This window comes from Ailuropoda melanoleuca, chromosome X, assembly GCF_002007445.2.
Source record: "Ailuropoda melanoleuca isolate Jingjing chromosome X, ASM200744v2, whole genome shotgun sequence".
Lineage (NCBI taxonomy): Eukaryota > Metazoa > Chordata > Mammalia > Carnivora > Ursidae > Ailuropoda > Ailuropoda melanoleuca.
Genome location: NC_048238.1, coordinates 76,357,063 through 76,375,207, shown reverse-complemented (window position 1 = coordinate 76,375,207; position 18,145 = coordinate 76,357,063). Strand labels below are relative to the sequence as shown.

At 49.3% G+C, this 18,145-nt stretch overlaps 1 protein-coding gene across 4 annotated transcripts in view; it reads right to left on the bottom strand.

Moving 5' to 3' along the window:
• The window catches only part of TMEM164 (transmembrane protein 164), a 160,399-nt gene that overhangs the window by 33,475 nt on the left and 108,779 nt on the right, over positions 1 to 18,145 (bottom strand). For all 4 annotated transcript variants that reach the window (XM_011230847.3, XM_011230846.3, XM_034649000.1 and 1 more), the window contains one exon: positions 2,159 to 2,237. In XM_011230847.3, coding sequence (XP_011229149.1) covers positions 2,159 to 2,237 — 79 coding nt within the window. The remainder of the gene's footprint in view (positions 1 to 2,158; positions 2,238 to 18,145) is intronic.

Below are 18,145 nucleotides of genomic sequence, written 5' to 3'. Positions count from 1 at the left end.
CTAGACAGGGAGTTCCTGTGGCGGGGAGTCTCTGATTCCCGAGTGCAAATGCTGGGCATGTAGTAGGTGTTCGACAAACACGCGGTGAGGGCGGCTGGCTGGAGGGGAGACTCCCAACCGGATGTGGCTAGGAGACCTGCCTTTTAGGACAACAAGGTGTGTGCGGGAAAAGCACTGGTCTGAGACGGAATCTAAGCCAGGCTTTGAATCCTGGCTCCGCTACTTACGTCTGGGAGCGAGGTACCTAGCATTTCTGAGCCCTGGCTTTCTCCTCTGTACAAGGGGATTTTCCACCAGGGTTGGTTGTGATGAGAAAATGCACAAAACGGGCCTCGCAAAGTATCTCGCACACGGGAAGTATTTACTGTGGTTATAATTACTGTTAGAGTTTTTACAGAGGCAGCAGAGGAGAGAGGAAAGAATCACTAACAGTGGAAAATAAATTGGAAAGAAGAATGGAATCCCTTGGAATTCCCTTGGAATCCCTGCTTCCTCTGCTCGGTCCCCCCCTCCCCCGGTGCAGCAATGGATCCAACAGAACGCCACAGTGGCATCGATCACTTCTAGAAGCTGCAGCTTCCCAGATTGTGGGGTTTTGTGTATGTTGGGAGGGGGGGCAGTGGGGATGGCTACCTGGTATTTCCCATGTCAGAACAGTTCAGCTCAGCTACCTAACAGATTTTTATGGGCACCTCAGAGCACAGATAGGTTTAACTAAGAGCCACACACCTTTGGCCAGAACTTGCCTCACATGCCTCAGAAAGTGGGGAGGGGGCGGTTCTGGAGCTCTGAGACAGCTGCCTGCCTGGTTCTGTTCAGAATGAGTGTATCCCTCAGACTTGAATACTACTAGGAAGCTGTTTCCTATGCCACAGGAGACAGACCTGAAAAATGGCCCACAGCTCCTGGATATTGCGACTTTCCTTAAAGCTTGGGGGGGGGGATAGTAAATTGAGAGCAAATTAAGAGGAAGTGCTCTCTGACTTGGGGAGACCCCAAGTGGCTACACAGGGTAAAAACAGCCTCAAAGAATCCTGAGAGAACGCTGACAGAAACCAGGGCACAGGGAGCCAATCTCTCCACTGGCAGGAGACTCCATGGAGAGCCCACTGTGCCCATCCTCCAGTGTGTCTCGAGGCTGACTGGTCCTTGAGGCTGGCTTAGGCCAGAAGGTCTCGAGATTTGCCAGGATTCCAGAGTTAGAGGAAGCACAACTTCCAAACCACCTTCAGGTGGCTTCAAGGGCCCATGTGGCCTCATGTCATTTTTAATGTGTAGAAATGAAGCCCTCCCTGCTTGAATTGAGGTGGAGGGGGGCTGGTGTCCCTGAAAAGTCCCAGCACCCAACATAGAGAGGCTAGCAGCTGAGACTAGAAGAGGATGCCTTCCAGGAACAGGCCCTTCGGGAAGGTTAGAGCCCTGAGAGGGAGGCCTCCCACAACTCTTCTAGAAGAGATGGGAACTCCCCTTTCATCTACCACCTAATAGAGGAGGGAGGGGATACTTTAAGGGTCACTGTGAGGTCACAAAGAGTTCAGTCAGCTTCCTTCCTGGGCTGTCTCTACCAAGTTGGTGGTCTCTCCCTCGTGACGAAACCAAGGTCGTCGATGGTTTATTTTACAAGGTGACCGCTGTTCTCTTACCTGTTTCTTCCTTCTATCCTATGACCCCACAGTCCCTGAACTTCTTGCCCCTCTCAATGTCTTCTTTGCTTCTGGATGGATATAACGAGCAAGAGCACAAGGTCCCTCTCTTGAGAGGGCTGGGGGCTCCCATCTCTCCTTCTACCCTACGCTGCACACTGAGGCAGGGGGAAGGCATAGCGTGAGCAAGTGACAGAATGTGTCTGTTGGGGGGGGCTCCATGCAAACCCAATGCCACCACAGACAACAAGCCCAAAGCCTAGGCCCTAGGACACACAGTAAGCAGCACCGTGCTCACCCACAAAGGATGGTTCTGAAAAGCCCCCCAGAGTCTTCGTAGGCCTTATCCGTGCCCATCTCCGCACCCCCTGGTGTGTGGCATAAGGCATCCTGCAGACACCCAGCCAGGCAGCAGCCCAAGATCCTGGTCGGCACCCAACACACTGCAATTCCCCCAAACAGACGGGAGCGGCGAGGTGTGGCAGGGGCACAAAGGTGAGGTTCGCTGGCCTTACCTCCTTTCCAAAGCAGGTAGATGGGTACCACGTAGAGCATAACATGCTGAATGTAGTAAATCTCCAATTCGAACGGGAGCTGTAGGGACAGGAGGGGGAGAGGTGTTTCAGAGCAGGAAGCATTCATGTCAATAACTTCTGAAGTGGAACATCCTTGCTCTTTGGGACCCACATCATAAGCCCCCCCATGTGTTTCAAGGGCTCACCTCCCTTTACAATGAGGGAAAAAAGGAATGGAAGGGATAGACACTTAGAACCTAGGCTGGCATCTTCCAAAGCATATTTGGCAGGGATGGTGCTGGAAGAATGTTCCACGAAGACAGCTGGTTACAATGGAAGAAATGTCGTGCTGACTAGATGCCCTGGAGAATCACCATGTATCCTGATGGTACACTGAGGGTCTGGGTGGACTCTGCATCTACCAGACCTGCTTACATTGGCATATCTAGTGTTTCTCAAACTTAGTGAGCCGGTGCCTTTTTGATTACACAATCCTAGTATTCTGCGGGATCTACTTGAACCACAACCTGATGTCCCTTCTGGCTCCTGGTGACGAGGCGGCGGACGGTTTAAAAGCTTATTTCTCAGCTGACATGAAGAACATGTGGAGTAGGATTGCTTAGTCCCATTTTCTGGATTTAAAAAAAAAAAGTAGTTGCTCGGTCTGGCCTGGTCTAGATCCAAGAATAAAGAGTTTCCCCGCTGGATATCTGGGGTCAGTCCAGAGTTAGCCCTACTTTTGGGCAAAGACCAAGCAGCTGGGCCAATTCTGACAACAGCTTGCCAAAGAGAGCAGCCCCACCCTCTCCCTCCCTCCCTCCAAAACTCACTCACTCACTGCTGCTCTCCACCTCTCTCAAAATGGAAGCCCCAGATTCTGGAAGCAGAGTGCGCTTTCCACCTGGCACGGGGACCGCGCCACAGAGTTTGGCAGAGGGCAAGGAATGGAAACAGCTGGATGGCTAACTCAATTCTAGAGGAAAAAAAACTTCAGCAGCTGGCAGGAGGCCTGGCCTCTGGGGCTTCCACGGCCCACACCACACACACACACACACACACACACACACACACACACACATTCACCCCTAAAGGGAAGCCCAGAGAGACAGGGACACCCAGGGGAAGGGTCAGCTGCCTCCCTGTTCCCTACAAGCCAAGCACAGAACCAAGACTGTGTGTGAATGACAGCCCAAGCCTGCCTTGTGCCAAGGGCTGGAACCAAACGATGGCAGAGCGCCCAGAACGGGGGCTGGGACAACTGTCGACCCTGAACAGAGAGACACAGGCTCTGGCCCTTGAAAATAAAAGTCCACGCAGAAGGACAATTTCCCATGGACCCAGATGAGGCTCAACTACTATGTTATGCTCACAGAGGGACATAAAATCCCTGAAAAAGAGATGAGGTTCTCCACGGACCACGCTGGAATCGCCGGAAAAGGCCTGACAGCGGCCATCACCAGCATGAGGTTCTGAGGCCTCAGAGGCCCACACCGGAGCCTCACAGTAAGAGGATCTGGGCTCACCCTCCCATCTGGAATTGGGGGCTGCTTCATGGTTTTTCAACTGTTTCCATATCCGTGAGCCACTGATGCCTCTCGAAAATCCCATGAGGTAGGCAGGCCAAGTATCCCTATCCTTCTTCAACAGATGAGGAAACCAAGGCACAAAAGGGTTAACTGGCTTGACTGCGGTCACCCAGAAAACAGGCAAGGAGGACATGGTCCCAGGAAGAAGGTTCAGCCCTCTGGCTGTAATCTGAATCTTCGGCTACCTAAAGGACTTGACCTCTCCCTGGAACAGGCCTGGGGAGCCAGGCGACTGTCCCCCAGCACAGAGACAGCCATGTCCTCAAGCAGGACCTCTGCTCGCCTCCCAGATTCTAGCTGCTGTTCACCCCCACCCAGACTCCCAGTGTCTGCTTGCTTCTCCCTCCATTCCAGCCTTCCTGGCCTCCTGGAAATCACACTTTTCCTCTGTGTGTCCAGGGACGCAGTTTAGCACTATGGCTACAAGCCACAATTTGGGAGTCTGTCAAATCTGTGTTTCTAGATTTCGTTATGCCCTTAATAGCCCTGTGAACTCCGGCAAGTCACCTAACCTCTCCGCCTGTTTTGGCACCAGTAAAATGAAAATAATTACACTGTTCTAAGATTTTATAATTTTTTAAAAATTTTTAGAGCTTTTTTAAGATTTTTAAAATTTATTCATCAGAGAGAGAGAGCACAAGCAGGGGAGGCGGTAGGCAGAGAGAGAAGCAGGCTCCCCGCTAAGCAGGGAGCCCAATGTGACACTCGATCCCAGGACCCTGGGATCATCACCTGAGCTGAAGGCAGACGCTTCACTGGCTGAGCCACCCAGGTGTCTCAATTTTAAAAAATTTTTAATATAACAAACATGCATACAGTACTTGTGTGCCTAGAACTAGTAAGCACTTTCTTCACAATCAATTCACCCAGTCCTCATAACAACTGTGCTGTTTCAATTCTCTCCGGATATGAGAAACTGAGGCACAGGGAGGTTTGTTAACTAAGCATACCCAGCTCATGCGGTCACAGAGCCAGGATCCAACCCCAGGCGGTCTGACTCTAGAGTTACTAGTATCAGCCGGCACCCTGCACTACCCCCCTGCTCCCTCCTCTCCTAACAAAGCCTGACACTGCTGTGATCAGTGGGTGTGTGGTAACCCTCCACATGGGAACTGGGCCCAGCCCTTCCCTGTTCACACGCTCCTCACCTTCGCGGCCTGCTCTGGCCCCCTGTGAGCCCAGGCCACACATCATGCTGTGGCCAGGCCTGGCCGACAACACAGGCCTCTTGGCTCCCAAGGCTCTTGTCACAAGCCCTCCCGAGGCTCTCTAGGCACCCTGGTCGCAAATCGGAGGGTGGCCGGGAGGCTGCCCCCCAGAAACATTTTCCTTCCTCAGAGCGCTGCCTCACCCCCTATTCCAAGGGTTCCCCACCTCAGAAGGCCACAGAGAGTGTAAAACGAGGTGTGGGCACTGTCGACAGCCCCAGCAGACAGAGAGGAGAAAGGGGATAGAGTCAAAGGAGATGTGTGTATGGGGGGGCAACCAGGAGAGGAAGGGAGGAAGAAGATGAAAGAGAAGGGGGCAGCGTAAGAAAAAAACACCCAAGCGGCAGGAAGAAGGGAGCAGAATGGGAGCAAGAACTGGCCCCTTATCATTTCGTAACAACACTAAGTACTCACATGCCACGCACTGGGTTACACACTCGTAACGTGAGCTATCTCACTTAATCATTACAAGTCTCTGTGAAGCAAGAACAATGGTCATCCCCATTTGACAGATAAGGAAACTGAGGCACAGAGCTGTGAAATGACATCCAAAGAAGACACAGGGTGGGGCACCTGGGCGGCTCAGTCACTTGAGTGTCGGACTCTTGGTTTCAGCTCAGGTCATGATCTCAGGGTGGTGGGATCGAGCCCTATGGCAGGCTCTGCACTCAGCATGGAGTCTGCTTGAATCTCTCTCTCCCTCTCCCTTTGCCCCTCCCCCCACTCAAACACATTCTCTCTCTCTCAAATAAAATCTTTAAAAAAGAGAGAGAGACAGAGAGAGAGAGACAGGGTGAGGATGGGGGTAAAGGGCATTTATCCAAACTGAAGAAGAAAACAGGTGGTTTTCTTTACTGAGCTGGATCCGTCCTGAGTCCCCAAAACTTTCTCACAGAGCCTCCCCCAGCCTCTTTTCCCCATTTCACAAACAAGATCTGAAAAGGGCCATACTTTCCCCAGAAGAAGTTCCACTTCGCTGATTCATTCCTGCCCTACAGAGCTTACATCTGGAATGCTACTCTAACGTACCTATCCTGGTGCCTTTTTAGCTGGAAGCTTCTGGAGGCTTTAGACCAAAAGTCCTACATCACCGCAATTGAAAGCCAAAAATCACTTAAAATGTTTTAAACTACACAGGTCATTAGCTTTCTTCTCACACCCAAGTCAACATCTTTTTTTTTTTTTTAATCCAAAGAGCAGACTGATTAACGCCAGCAGGCCTCTGGGCTCAAACTGCCTAAAACATGATGGGCACGGACTCAGTCCATGGCAAGGGTGTGACCTCCTTTCTCCCAGTGCGCAGCCCTGCCAGCTGCACCACCGTGCTCTGCCATGGAGACAAGCAATCCCATCGTGCCCTCCATCCCTGATCACCTCAGTCCCCTTAAGAAGCCCCAAACTCTGGGGCACCTGAGTGGCTCAGTCAGTTAAGCACCTGATTCTTGGTTTCGGCTCAGGCTGTGATTCGGGATTGCGGGATCGGGCCCCAAGTCGGACTCCATGCTCAGTACGAAGCCTGCTTGGGATTCTCTCCCTCCCCTTCCCCTCTGCCCGCCCCACCTTGCGTGTACACTTGCAATGCTCTAAATAAATAAATAAAATCTTAAAAAAATGTAAGAAGCCCCAAACTCCCAGGTCACCACCCAACACCTGAATTCTAATCCCCCCTAATCTGACCTCATCTGCCACCTTCCCTCTATTCTAGAAACTCGTGCAGCCTACCCTCTGGAACCCACTGACTACTCATTAGTGAAATCCCCTGCATCCTCAAACGGTCCTCTGAGCAGTCCCTTCACCTTCTTGCTTTAACAAAAACCTGGTTCCCTTCCCCTCTGAGGACACTGCCATCCCTACAGCCCTCTCAAGTGCTGGGTGGTTTGCCTCCCATGTTGCCTTGTGCCATGGGGCCAGGCGGGGTCCTGTCTGCTCCCCTCTGCTGCTTCTACATTGCTTGTGCTTCCCCGACCATTCTCTCTGCTTCCTTCCTCACCACTCCTCCCCTGATTTCAATCTCAGGCCCTTGGCCTCCACCGCCCACCATTCTTCCTGCCGCAGTCACCTACAGACCCTCTCCTCAGGCATTCCCCTTCATCCTTGAAGATGGTGCCTCCTGCCTCCCTTGCCATTTCTTCCCAACACTCCCGTGTCAAAATTCGTGTGTTCTCAATAGTTAGCGCTAGCCTGTCATGCGCCCCACTCTCCAACCGCCACCTCCTACCTAGCCAACTCACCCGCCTCGTAACCGTCTTCCAACTTCACTGGCACCTTGGTCCACTGATCCCACCACCTTTTTACTGCCCCTCACTGACCTGCCGTCCTCACTTCCACACTTGCCCATCAGTCCCTTCGCCGTATTCTCAACCCTCCAGACACTCTCCCCACCCTCCATTCTACTTGCCTTGCAAAGCCACATCGCTGGTTAAATCCCACTCTCTGCCTTTACGCCCCTACCCCCGGGGTCAGGTGAGCGTGGCTGGAGAACAATACGAAGCCATATGGTTGACCCTTTAAATTCATGCCTGCAACTTGGGGGCTGGCCCTTAATGCTAACCTATCATCTGTCTACATTCCCAAATCCATTCGCTCTCCTCTCTCCCGGACCACTGTTTCACAACTTAACCCACTTTCCTCAAACCTTCCCCCATCCTCCCCCAGCTGATGGTACGGAATCCTATTCCATCTGGGGGGGGAAGGAGTGGCAGGAAAAGAACATTCATAGGCTCCCACCTCCATGTTTTCCTCCTCTCTGCACCCGTCCGCACAGCTGTCTTTTCTTCTGCTGCTCTTCGGGAACCCCACCACCACCACGCTGCTGGCCAAGGCTAGTCCCCTCATTTGTGCGCTAGATTCCATCATTTCTTGCTGACTCAAGAACGCTGCATCAGCAACTGTCCTTTTTTTTCCCACTGGCTCATTCCCATCAGAAAGCAAGCAAGTTAGAATATCTCTCATCAGAAGAGAGAAAAACTCTTGCCCCGCTTCCCCTAGCCCATGTGACTTCTCTGTAGAAACCTTAAAGAGCCACCCCTTCTTCACCCCCGTGTCAGGGTGTCAGGAAGATCCTTCGGGCCTCATCTTCCTTGACCCCTCAGCAGCTTTTCATGCAGGTAATCATTCTCTTATCCTTAAAACACTATCTGTACTAGGCTTCTGGAATACCACTCTCTGTTCTTCCCCTACCTCAGTGACTTCCCTTCTCAACACCCTTTAGATCTTCCCTCTGTCCCTCATATTGGAAGGGCCCAGAACCAAGTCCTCAGCTCTCTTTTCCAGCTACTCTCACTCACTAGATTATCTTATCCAGGCTCCTGGCTCTAAATGCCATCTGGATACTGATGACTTCAAAATGAGTATGTCCAGCCTAAAGTCAGGCTGCTACGATTGAAATTCTAGCTCCGTCATTTGGTTACGCTGTACTTTTGGGCCAATCCGTTAGTCTTGCTGAGCTTCACCTGGCTCATGTGTAAAACAGGGATGATAATAATGCCCATCGCATCAAGTTGCGGTGAAATTAGGTGAGGTAATGCATGTGGGGTTCTTGGCCCAGAGCTGGCATACGATACGTATGAAACATTAACAGCTGGCACCATCCTCCACTTCAGCATTAATCTAGCCCGTAAGTGGTAAAGGCAAGATTTCAACTCCAGCCAATCAGACTTTTTTAAAAGATTTTATTTATTTGACAGAGGGAGAGAGTGAGCAAGAGAGAGAGAAGGAGCAGGGGGAGGGGCAAAGGGAGAGGGAGAAGCAGACTCCCCGCAGAGCAGGGAGCCCGAAGTGGGGCTCCATCCCAGGACTCCGGGATTATGACCTGAGCTGAAGGCAGACCCTTAACCGACTGAGCCAACCAGGCACCCCTCCAGCCAATAAGACTTAATGCCAGGCCTCTCTGGGTGAAAAGCTGGAGCTCTTTTTACCTTGTCATCCTGCATTAGCAAGAGCCTCCAGCAAGAGATGGAGTTTGGGGCAGCCTTCCCCACAGCCCGAAGTCACACATCAGTGTATTTATCAGATGACGACCAGGATGACTTTTAGCTTCCCAATGTGAATCACTCTTTGGGCCCATCTCTAGGTGAAAGTTTCTCCCTGGAGACTTATTTATTTCTCAAAGAAATGTCAATACCATTCTCCTCTTCTTACCCATGACAGTCCTATCCTTACTCTCATCCAATCAACAGAAAAAAATTAAAAACACTTATTGAGACACTACTACTAGGTGGCAGGGAATGTGCCTGGCTCTGGATATAGAGCAATGATGGAGACACAGTCCCCACTCTACAAGAGTTCATCGTGTAGGCGAGGAGGCGAATGTATAAAGGGGTGAGGTCAGTGTAGCAAATGATCGTGGAAAAACCTATAGATAAGCATGGGCTCTGGTTTGATGTTTCTTTGAAAGTGAGGGAGAGGGACGCCTGGGTGGCTCAGTTGGTTGAGTGTCCAACTCTTGTATTCGGCTCAGGTCATGATCTCGGGGTCCTGAGATCGAGCCCTGCATCAGGCTCCATGCTCGGGGGAGGGGGTGTCTGCTTGGGATTCTCTCTCTCCCTCTCCCTCTGACCCTACCCCCACCACCATGCTCACTCGCTCTCTCTCTCAAATAAATAAATCTTTACAATAATTTTTTAAAAAACAAAGTGAAGGTGAGTCCTGTATGATGTGTAGTTGGGGTGGGGAGCTCGTGAGTCCTGTATGATGTGTAGTTGGGGTGGGGAGCTCCTGCTGGTGGCTGTGTGCAGGGGACGCGAATGGAGGCAGGGAGACCAGTTAGGGACCAGTAATAGGAATGCTAAATCAAAGTTAAGGCAGAGGCAGCAAGAGAAGCAAGGATGGGCAGCTGTGAGAGGTAAGGGAGCTGAATCACTAGGACTTGGACTGAATGGACAGGAAGAGGAAAGAAGCGAAAGATGACCCTGGGACTGAGGGCCTAGGTGGCTGGCGGGACGTTGGGGCTTCTCCTGACATTGGGGCCTATGGTCAACGAAGCAGACTGAAGGAGACAGGGTACGAGAAAAGCAGCTAGGCCCGTGCTGAGTTTGTGAGGCCAGTGTGCTAGCCTGGTAGGGGAACTCCTACATCAGTGGGATTGTGGGGCTATATCTGAAGGAGGCTGGAAAGTTGAAAGGCAAATGACATATATGTGTAACTGCATGTTACGATCTATACATGGATATTATAAAACGCTAGCATGGAAAAGTAAGATGAAACTCTAAGATGCAGAGAAATGCTAGTATTTTCTTTAAGCACCCCCCAGAGCACCTACACATTCCATTCTGCAGACACCTAGTCCGTGGTCCTCTCAACGAGAGTGTGTGGGTGGAGAGAGATGGAAGTCGTAACCCCCGGCTAGTATCAACAGAGAAATAACTGTGAAGAATAGGACAGACTAGAGTTAGGAAAGGAGCCAGTGGAGAGGGAGAAGCTGGAGAAGCAGGACAGGCAGGAGGCACTGGCTGGTGACAGGTCCTATAGCAGGCATGGGCTGGGACCCGGAGCACAAGAGAAGGATTAGCTTGGGCTCCAGGAGATGAGGAGGGAAGGACGAGCCGAAGTGAGAATAACTGTATGAGGGAGGGACGTGCAGGAAGTCCAGGGAGCTCACAACCTTGGAGCTCATGCTCCATGGCAAGAGGTTTGGCGTTTCCAGAAGAGTCCACGGCTGATGATGAGGTGCAGAGTAAGAACAGGCGGCTACAAAGGGCGGACACTGGTCTAAGCTCAGCCCCAGACTGCAGAAACCCAAGAGCACTCAGAGACTCAAAAAAGATCACTGCTTACGGTCTGAATGTTTGTGTGTCCCTCCCCCAAGTTCATGCCCTGATGTGATGGTGTTAGGATGTGGGGCTTTAGGAGGTGATTAGGTAAGGTGGAGCCCCTGTGAATGGGATCAAGGCCCCTGTAAGAGGTCCTGGAGAGCTCCCGAGCCCCTTCCACCCTGTGAGGACACAGCAAGAAGCCGGCGGTCCGGAAGAGGGCCCTCAGCCAACCAGTCTGGCACCCCGGTCGCAGACTTCCAGCCTCCAGAACCGTGAGAAATACATCTCTGTTCTAGAAGCTACTCAGCCTGTGGTATTTTGTTATGGCAGCCTCAGCAGACCAAAACAATAATCCATCTCCTTTAGCGGGGAAAGGGAAGGCTAAAGGATGCAACCCACTCTTAACTGAGGCTGTTGGTAATGTTCCTGCTAACCGAGTTTGGCTTTGGAACACTTTGTCTTCATTAACTGACCACAGACTTTTCCTGTGGCCTACGGGTGCCACAAATTCCTTGGGACTATACACTACTTGTTAGAGGAGCCACAAAAGGAATACCCACAACCTAAAATAAACCACAATCTACTCATGGAACAGAATACCCTGCCACCATTAAAAAGAACAAAGTGCCATGAGAAAACAGTCTGGCAAATCCAGAACGTGGAAGAATCTGTAAAAAGACTGGCCTGGATTCATCAAAATGTCAATGCTATGCATACAGAAGGCAGGGGACTGTTTGTAGATTTTAAAGAATGAACAAACAAAAACTGAAGAGATAGAACAGTCAAAAGCAATCTTGAAACCTGACTGAATCCTGATTACCAAAAATAAATAAATAAATAAATAAATAAATAAATAAATAAGGGCATTCTCGGAACGACTGGGGAAATTTCAATATAAATCGATTAGCAGAGTAGACAGTATTATAGCATTGTGGGTAATTTTCTTGAGTGGGATCACAGTATTGTGGTGGTACAAGAGCCCTTCTTTAGATTTGTTCTTGGGAGCTGCAGGCTGAAGTATTCAGAACTCAAGTGTCAGGATGTCTGCAATTCTGTTTTGAAAAAGAAGAGACTGTGGTGGAAACAGGATATGGAAAAATGTCAGTTGTTAAATCTAGCTGGAGGGCATGTGTCGTTGTTCACCATACTATCATTTCAACTCTTTGCTATGAAAATTCCAACAATAAGAAGTTGGGAAATTTTAAAAATTTAAATAAATTTAAATGAGGTAAATTTGTACAACTTAGTATGGCAGAAATGCTAAGATATAGTAATGGGAAGGAAACACAAGGTGCATTGATTTTGGGGAGCAACTGGTCAATATTTACCAAAATTTTTAAATACCCATTCACTTTGATTCACTTTAAGGAATTTATATTAACAGAGACACTTGTATTCACACACAGAGCCGTATCCGTAAAGATGCTCAACGCAACGTCACTTGTAATAACAAAAAGTACATAATAACAAAAAAGTCAACTGTCCGTTAGTAAGAGAGTCATCAAAAAACACTGTGGAGGACAAACTATGCAACCATTTACAAAAAAGGGAGGTACAACCATTTGTCGGTAAAACTGAGCAAATCCAGGGGCGCCTGAGTGGTGCAGTCATTGAGCATGCGACTCTTGGTTTCGACTCAGGTCATGCTCTCAGGGTCAGGAGATCAAGCCCCATGTCATGCCCCCACACTCAGCACAGGGTGGGCTTAAGACTCTCTCCCTCTTCTGCCGCCCCTCCCCTTGCTCGGGCTCTCTCTCTCAAATCAATAAATTCATCTTTTTTTAAAATGAGCAAATCTACATTGTACAAAGCATAATCCTTTTTGTAGAAGAAAAAGGACAAACTGGTATTTGTGCCTTCAGGTGTATGTAAAATGCACAGTGAAAGGACTGGAAAGATACTGAGTAAACTGGGCAGGGGGACAGGGTTGAGGAGGAGAGGTTGGGATAGGGGAGACCTTGACTTTGGATTTGATAGACTTGTATAGTTGGAGCTTTGTAACAAATGAACGTATTCATTTATTAAGCATGAAGCAACAAGTTTTTAAAAGTCAAAGAAAAGGTCAAAAGCGGAATGTACCGAACTGTTAGCAGCAATTACCTCTGTGGAGGGGGAGGGGAGAACTTTCATGTTATAGTCTCCTTATCTCTACACTGCAGGAATCCTTAACCAGGAGGGTGCTATTAGGGAAGATTGGCATGAATTTTTCTAGTTTCTATGAAACCCCTCTCTCAGAGTATCTAAGCATGTAAAGAAAATAACACGTAATGTAAGGGGAGTGGGGGGAGGGTCTATAGACCGCCCCCCCCAAATCTTTGTTCTCACTGTATCTTCCCTTATGAGCCCACCTCCGGCCCCAGTAAAGACAGCTGCCCACGGCCCTTCCGGGCACGGTCTGATGTGGAGAGAGGGACTGATGAGTGACAGGTAGGGGGGAGACCAGTCCCTCGTTCGGGAGTCCAAACCCTATCAGGGCTGCTCCTGACTTCCTCCTTGGTGCTCAAAGCCCTCAGGAGAGCAGAACAGAGTTGTGGTTGTCAGGCAGCTGCCCCCAGCCAGCTCCCTAATGTCAGAATGAAAGATTTTTGACGATTTTTGACCCATGGAGAGATGCTGTCTGCTCTGGTGGCCCAGCTACTTGTGGAAGTGCCTTTTGGGGTATGAGATACAGCAGCCGAGAGCTGCCTGCCTCGGCCAGGCAAGCCCAGAACAGAACTTATACTAAGTGGCAATCTGGGGTCAGCCAGCCGTTGGGTATGCTGCAAGGCCTCCCTTAGCTATTCCCTTTATCCGAGATGAAAATGATACCCACTAGCTCTTGGTCCTTCTCCTACCTTTAACAGACTCAAGAATCAGTTAGGAGGGGAGTAGGAATTAGGAATTAGGAGAACAAGGCGGAGGAGGAAGATAATGATGCTCATAGTGGCGTGTACTTACTAACTCTCACGGGCTGAATTGTGCCCCCCCACCAATTCATATGTTGAAGTCCTAACCCCTCCCCAGTACCTCAGAATGAGACGTCTTTGGAGACAGGGCCTTTCAAGAGGCAATTAAGATAAAATGAGGTCCAATGGGTGGCGTCTAGCCTAACGCCTGCTGTCCTCACGAGAAAGAGGAAATTAAGACACAGAGATGCAGAGCAAAGACCATGGGAAGACAGCCGAAGAAGACCGCCATTGCCATCTACAAGCCAAAGAGAGGCCCTCAGAAGAAACGAACACTACTGACACCTTGATCTTCGACTTCTAGCCTCCCAAACTGTGAGGAAGTAAGCTTCTATTGTTTAAGCCTCCCCGTCTATGGTATTCGTCATAACAGCCCAAGCAAAAGCAAACAAAGACACTGACCAACCATAGGCTACTGAGCCAGGCCCTGTACTAAAGCACTTCACGACTATGAACTCTTTCTTCCTGACACACTTATGACGTAGCTACTACTGCCATTCTCCAGTTTTAAGAGGAGGAAATTGAGGCGCAGAGAGGTTTTCTTCCAACAGCAAGGTACTAAGAACGACCAAATGCTCATCTCAAGGAGAACGGAGAAGGACACTGTGGTCTATTCATAAGACGGAGTGCTATGCCACAGTGAAAATGTGACTAGAGTTATCCGCAGTAACAGGGATGAATCTTAGTAATATAATGCTGAAGAAAACAAAGCCGAGAAAGCTATATACAACATAATAACATCTTCATGAGGGTCAAAAAAAAAGCAACTAGAATACACAACATAATATCATTTTTATAAGGGTAAAGAACAACAAAAATTAAACAATATCTTATGTAGGAACATATATGTGTATGTGTGTGTGTGTGTGTGTGTGTGTGTGTGTGTACACGTTCATATGTACATCTGAGAGAGAAAGACAAAACTTTTCAAAAGCAGCAAAGGAATAATAACCAAAACTCAGGTTAGTGGTTCCGTCAAGGTGGGTAAGGAGGCAGGGAGCAGGATGGGGGGAGCACAAGCACAGACAGCTTCCGTCTGTATTATCAATGTGGCTGGTTCTTGGGTTGGGTGCATAGCTACTGCTTCTCATGTTATGCATAAATAAATAAAGGCACCTGTGAAGAAAATTAAAGCAGGCCATGCATGGACCAGTGGTGGAGTCTGCTAGGAGTTAAGGATTAGAAATATGATTACCACAATTGTGGGCACCCCAGGCGGGTTTAGAAAGAAAAGGGGGTGGGGGTTCAATCAAATAATTTGCCCCAGGTTTCAAGGCTTATTAAATGGCCGCGCCAGGATGGGAACCCAGGAAACCTGGCTCCAGAATGCATGATTTTGACCGCGGTTGTCTGTCTATACTCCAAGCTGTTTCCCTGACAGAAAAGAAATGGGGTCTACTATGAAACCTGAAGGCCTTACCCTACCGAGCTACCATGAAATGGCACCAGGCACTAAAGAGGACCCAGGGGGGCCCTGAAGTCACTAAATCCACACTTACTACTTCTTCAGACTGAGCCAAAGCTGGAATTTTACGTGGAAAAAGGAGAGAAGCTTTGAGTACACAAGAAGATATTCTGGGACCTGCAAGTCCAGCCCTGAACATATTACTTGACTTTCTACTCACGGAGGGAAAGTAAATATCTGTGCAGCTCTCTCCAGAAAACTCGGAGGACAGGCTAAGGAGAGAGATTGTTCCAAAGGCCTGCAGAGGAGCCAGGGCGGCTGCAAGTCAACAGACAACCAGCTTGTGTACAGAGGCCAAAACGCGCTGGCAGAATGGCTTTCCCGGGGGTGGGCCTTCTTGGCTTAGGTGGTGTGACAAGGGGCGCCATGAGGGCCTTCTGTACCACTGACAGGACCAAAGCGTCGTTCTCCCCCTGACCTGGGTTACAGATTCCACCCAGAATACGTAAGCCACGTAGAGCGGGAGGTACGAGAGGTCAGGCGCTAACTTCCGGTCCCTCATCAGCCCAGGTAGCCTGGGGTACCATCTGTCAATACTTTAGTGCCTTCAAAGGACTTGAGCATAAAATGGCTTGAAGTAAGACCAACCCCACACTAGCATGAGAGCAGAGAAGGGGACAAAGGCATCTGACACTTGGTTCTCAGCCCACTCAAAACCGCTCAAGGGCACTCAGCACCCAGCCCACCGCCCCCACCCCCACCACCAACTGAGCAGAGAGTATGTTTAGTATTCTACTCTTTGGGGGCCTGTGCTTGAAGGCAGCCAGTGGGCCAGGCAGCCATTTGTAAGACAGGCGTCCCTGCCCTGCTGCCCCTCCCCCTGGACCAGGCTTGTCACCTCTGCTACAAGCATAAGTGACGTTCATGAATCTCTAAATCAAAGGCAGGTGAATGTCACGTGTCCCCTGGAGGCCACCAGAGATGGTACTTGACCACCTCCTGACATAAGCAGACTCTGCTCACTTCTCTCCCTAGTTCTGGTCTCTCTTGTTTCTCTGGCTCCTCCCAGGCTCCAAGCCTGCTCCTGGGTTTTCTACCAGCACTGAAGGATAATAAATTTAGATTCGCAGCAACTCCTGGCGAATCCAACACACAGAGAACACGCAGATCCTTTCTTTTAATCACAGATTTTTAGAGGAAGGATCTTCTTTGGACCTACTGGGATGAGGCCCAGCATTCTCTACTTTAATAAAGCTCCACAAGGTAATCTGGATGGAGGAGCATTTAACCTATCCTTGGAGAAATACTAGTAGGCCAGGCTCCGAAAGTCTAAGTGGTAGGTGTGAAACTCAGAATAGTTTCTCATAGAAATGACTGGTAGTTCCCTGGAAAATGTAGTGAGAAGGACAGAGATATGACTAATATTCTAAACAACAATAAAGATAACGAGAACAGGAATCGTAATTAATAATTAATGGTATGTAGTACTTCTCTGCCAGGCACTGTCCTAAGTAATTGATATGTATTAACAAATACTTGTAACAACTATTATTAGATTGTTGTTATAATCCCCTCTTCTCAGAAGAGGTCACTGAAAGCACAGAGATGAAGCTACTGCTCCAAGGTTAGTTACAGAGCCCGGATGTAAGGCAGGCAGTCTAACTCCAGAGTTCACATTTTCAACCTCTGACCTACCTTACCTTGATGTGTCCTGAGGACCCTTATAGGACAGAGGCAGCCCTTAACTTTGAAACTTGACTTACAAATGAGTCAAATCCATGAGGTTTTGATCCCCTGCTATTGAAATGTCCTGCCTTCCATCCCCACCATGTGAGCCCAGACCTTGACTGTTCTAATTACACTGCCATGGGAACTCATCAACACTGGAATCGACCTTCATGATCCCCCAGACACCAACCCATTCATTCATTCATTCAATCAACAAATATTTCTTGAGCACCTGCTATGTATCAACTATTACCAACAAAATCTGAATGCTCCCAGCCCTCGTACACTTCACGGTCTACAGCCAACTCACTCTAAATGCTGATTTCTCACATTTGGAAGGACTCAGAAATCCAAAGATGCTTGAGATCTGTATTCCAAGGGCTTATGTGAGCTACACGAAGCGTTAAAGGGACTTCCTGATACCTCACAGAACTTGGCACAATACTAGACTGACAGAGCCAGTAGGTATTTGTTAACTTATTTAAAGATATGGTCTGAGAACAGACACATGGCCAAACCCACGAAGAGAATTAGAACATCCTCCTGACTTCCCCCAACAATAAGGACACTACCAAGAAAGCTGGAAAACAAGACCCAGACTTCCAAGACCCAGACCCCTTGGGCACTCCATCATAGACAGAGTCCCTGGAGCTCTCCCTCTAGGGGAGCCTGCGGTCACCGGGTACGGCTTTGTGCTGTAGTTATTCCACCTACTGAAACTGATTGATGGGAACACAGTCCATCAGGGGAACAGACCAGACAAGGTGGAGCTCCCCCAATCCTGGCTAGAGAGTGGGGATCGCAGATCTCCCACCACCCTTCTCTCCCAGTTCCTTGTCCCTTCCCACATTGGCACTGAGCACAGAAGGACTGAAATTCAAATGCAGCTGGAATGACAATTCTTGCTTAACAGCCTACTCGGTTCAAGAAAAAAAAAAAGAATCTTCTCTTGGTTGCCACCTTTGGCACTAGGAGTTGGGTCTTCAAGCACACTTAAACACCTTGCCAGGATCAAGTTCAAGGCGATATCTTCTCTGGACAGCTCTGGCCACTCATGTGCCATCAGCGCCCCCTGGCCCTTGCTCCATGGGAAAGCGGCCATCCCTCCTCTCAAGACAGGGCCCTTCCCCTATGGCCCAAGTTGCAACTGACCTCTGGCCTAGTTTGGAAACTGAGAAACAACAGTTGCATGCAGTGAATGTAGCATGAGGCCCAAATGGGAGTGGCTCGATTCTTTCGACACCATCTAGACCAATGACAAACTGGCTTCTTCATAATCAGTCACATCTCGAACACCCAGACCATACAGAACCTCGTGTCCTCCCACCCCTTCAACACATACACAGATCCCCAAAGCCCTCT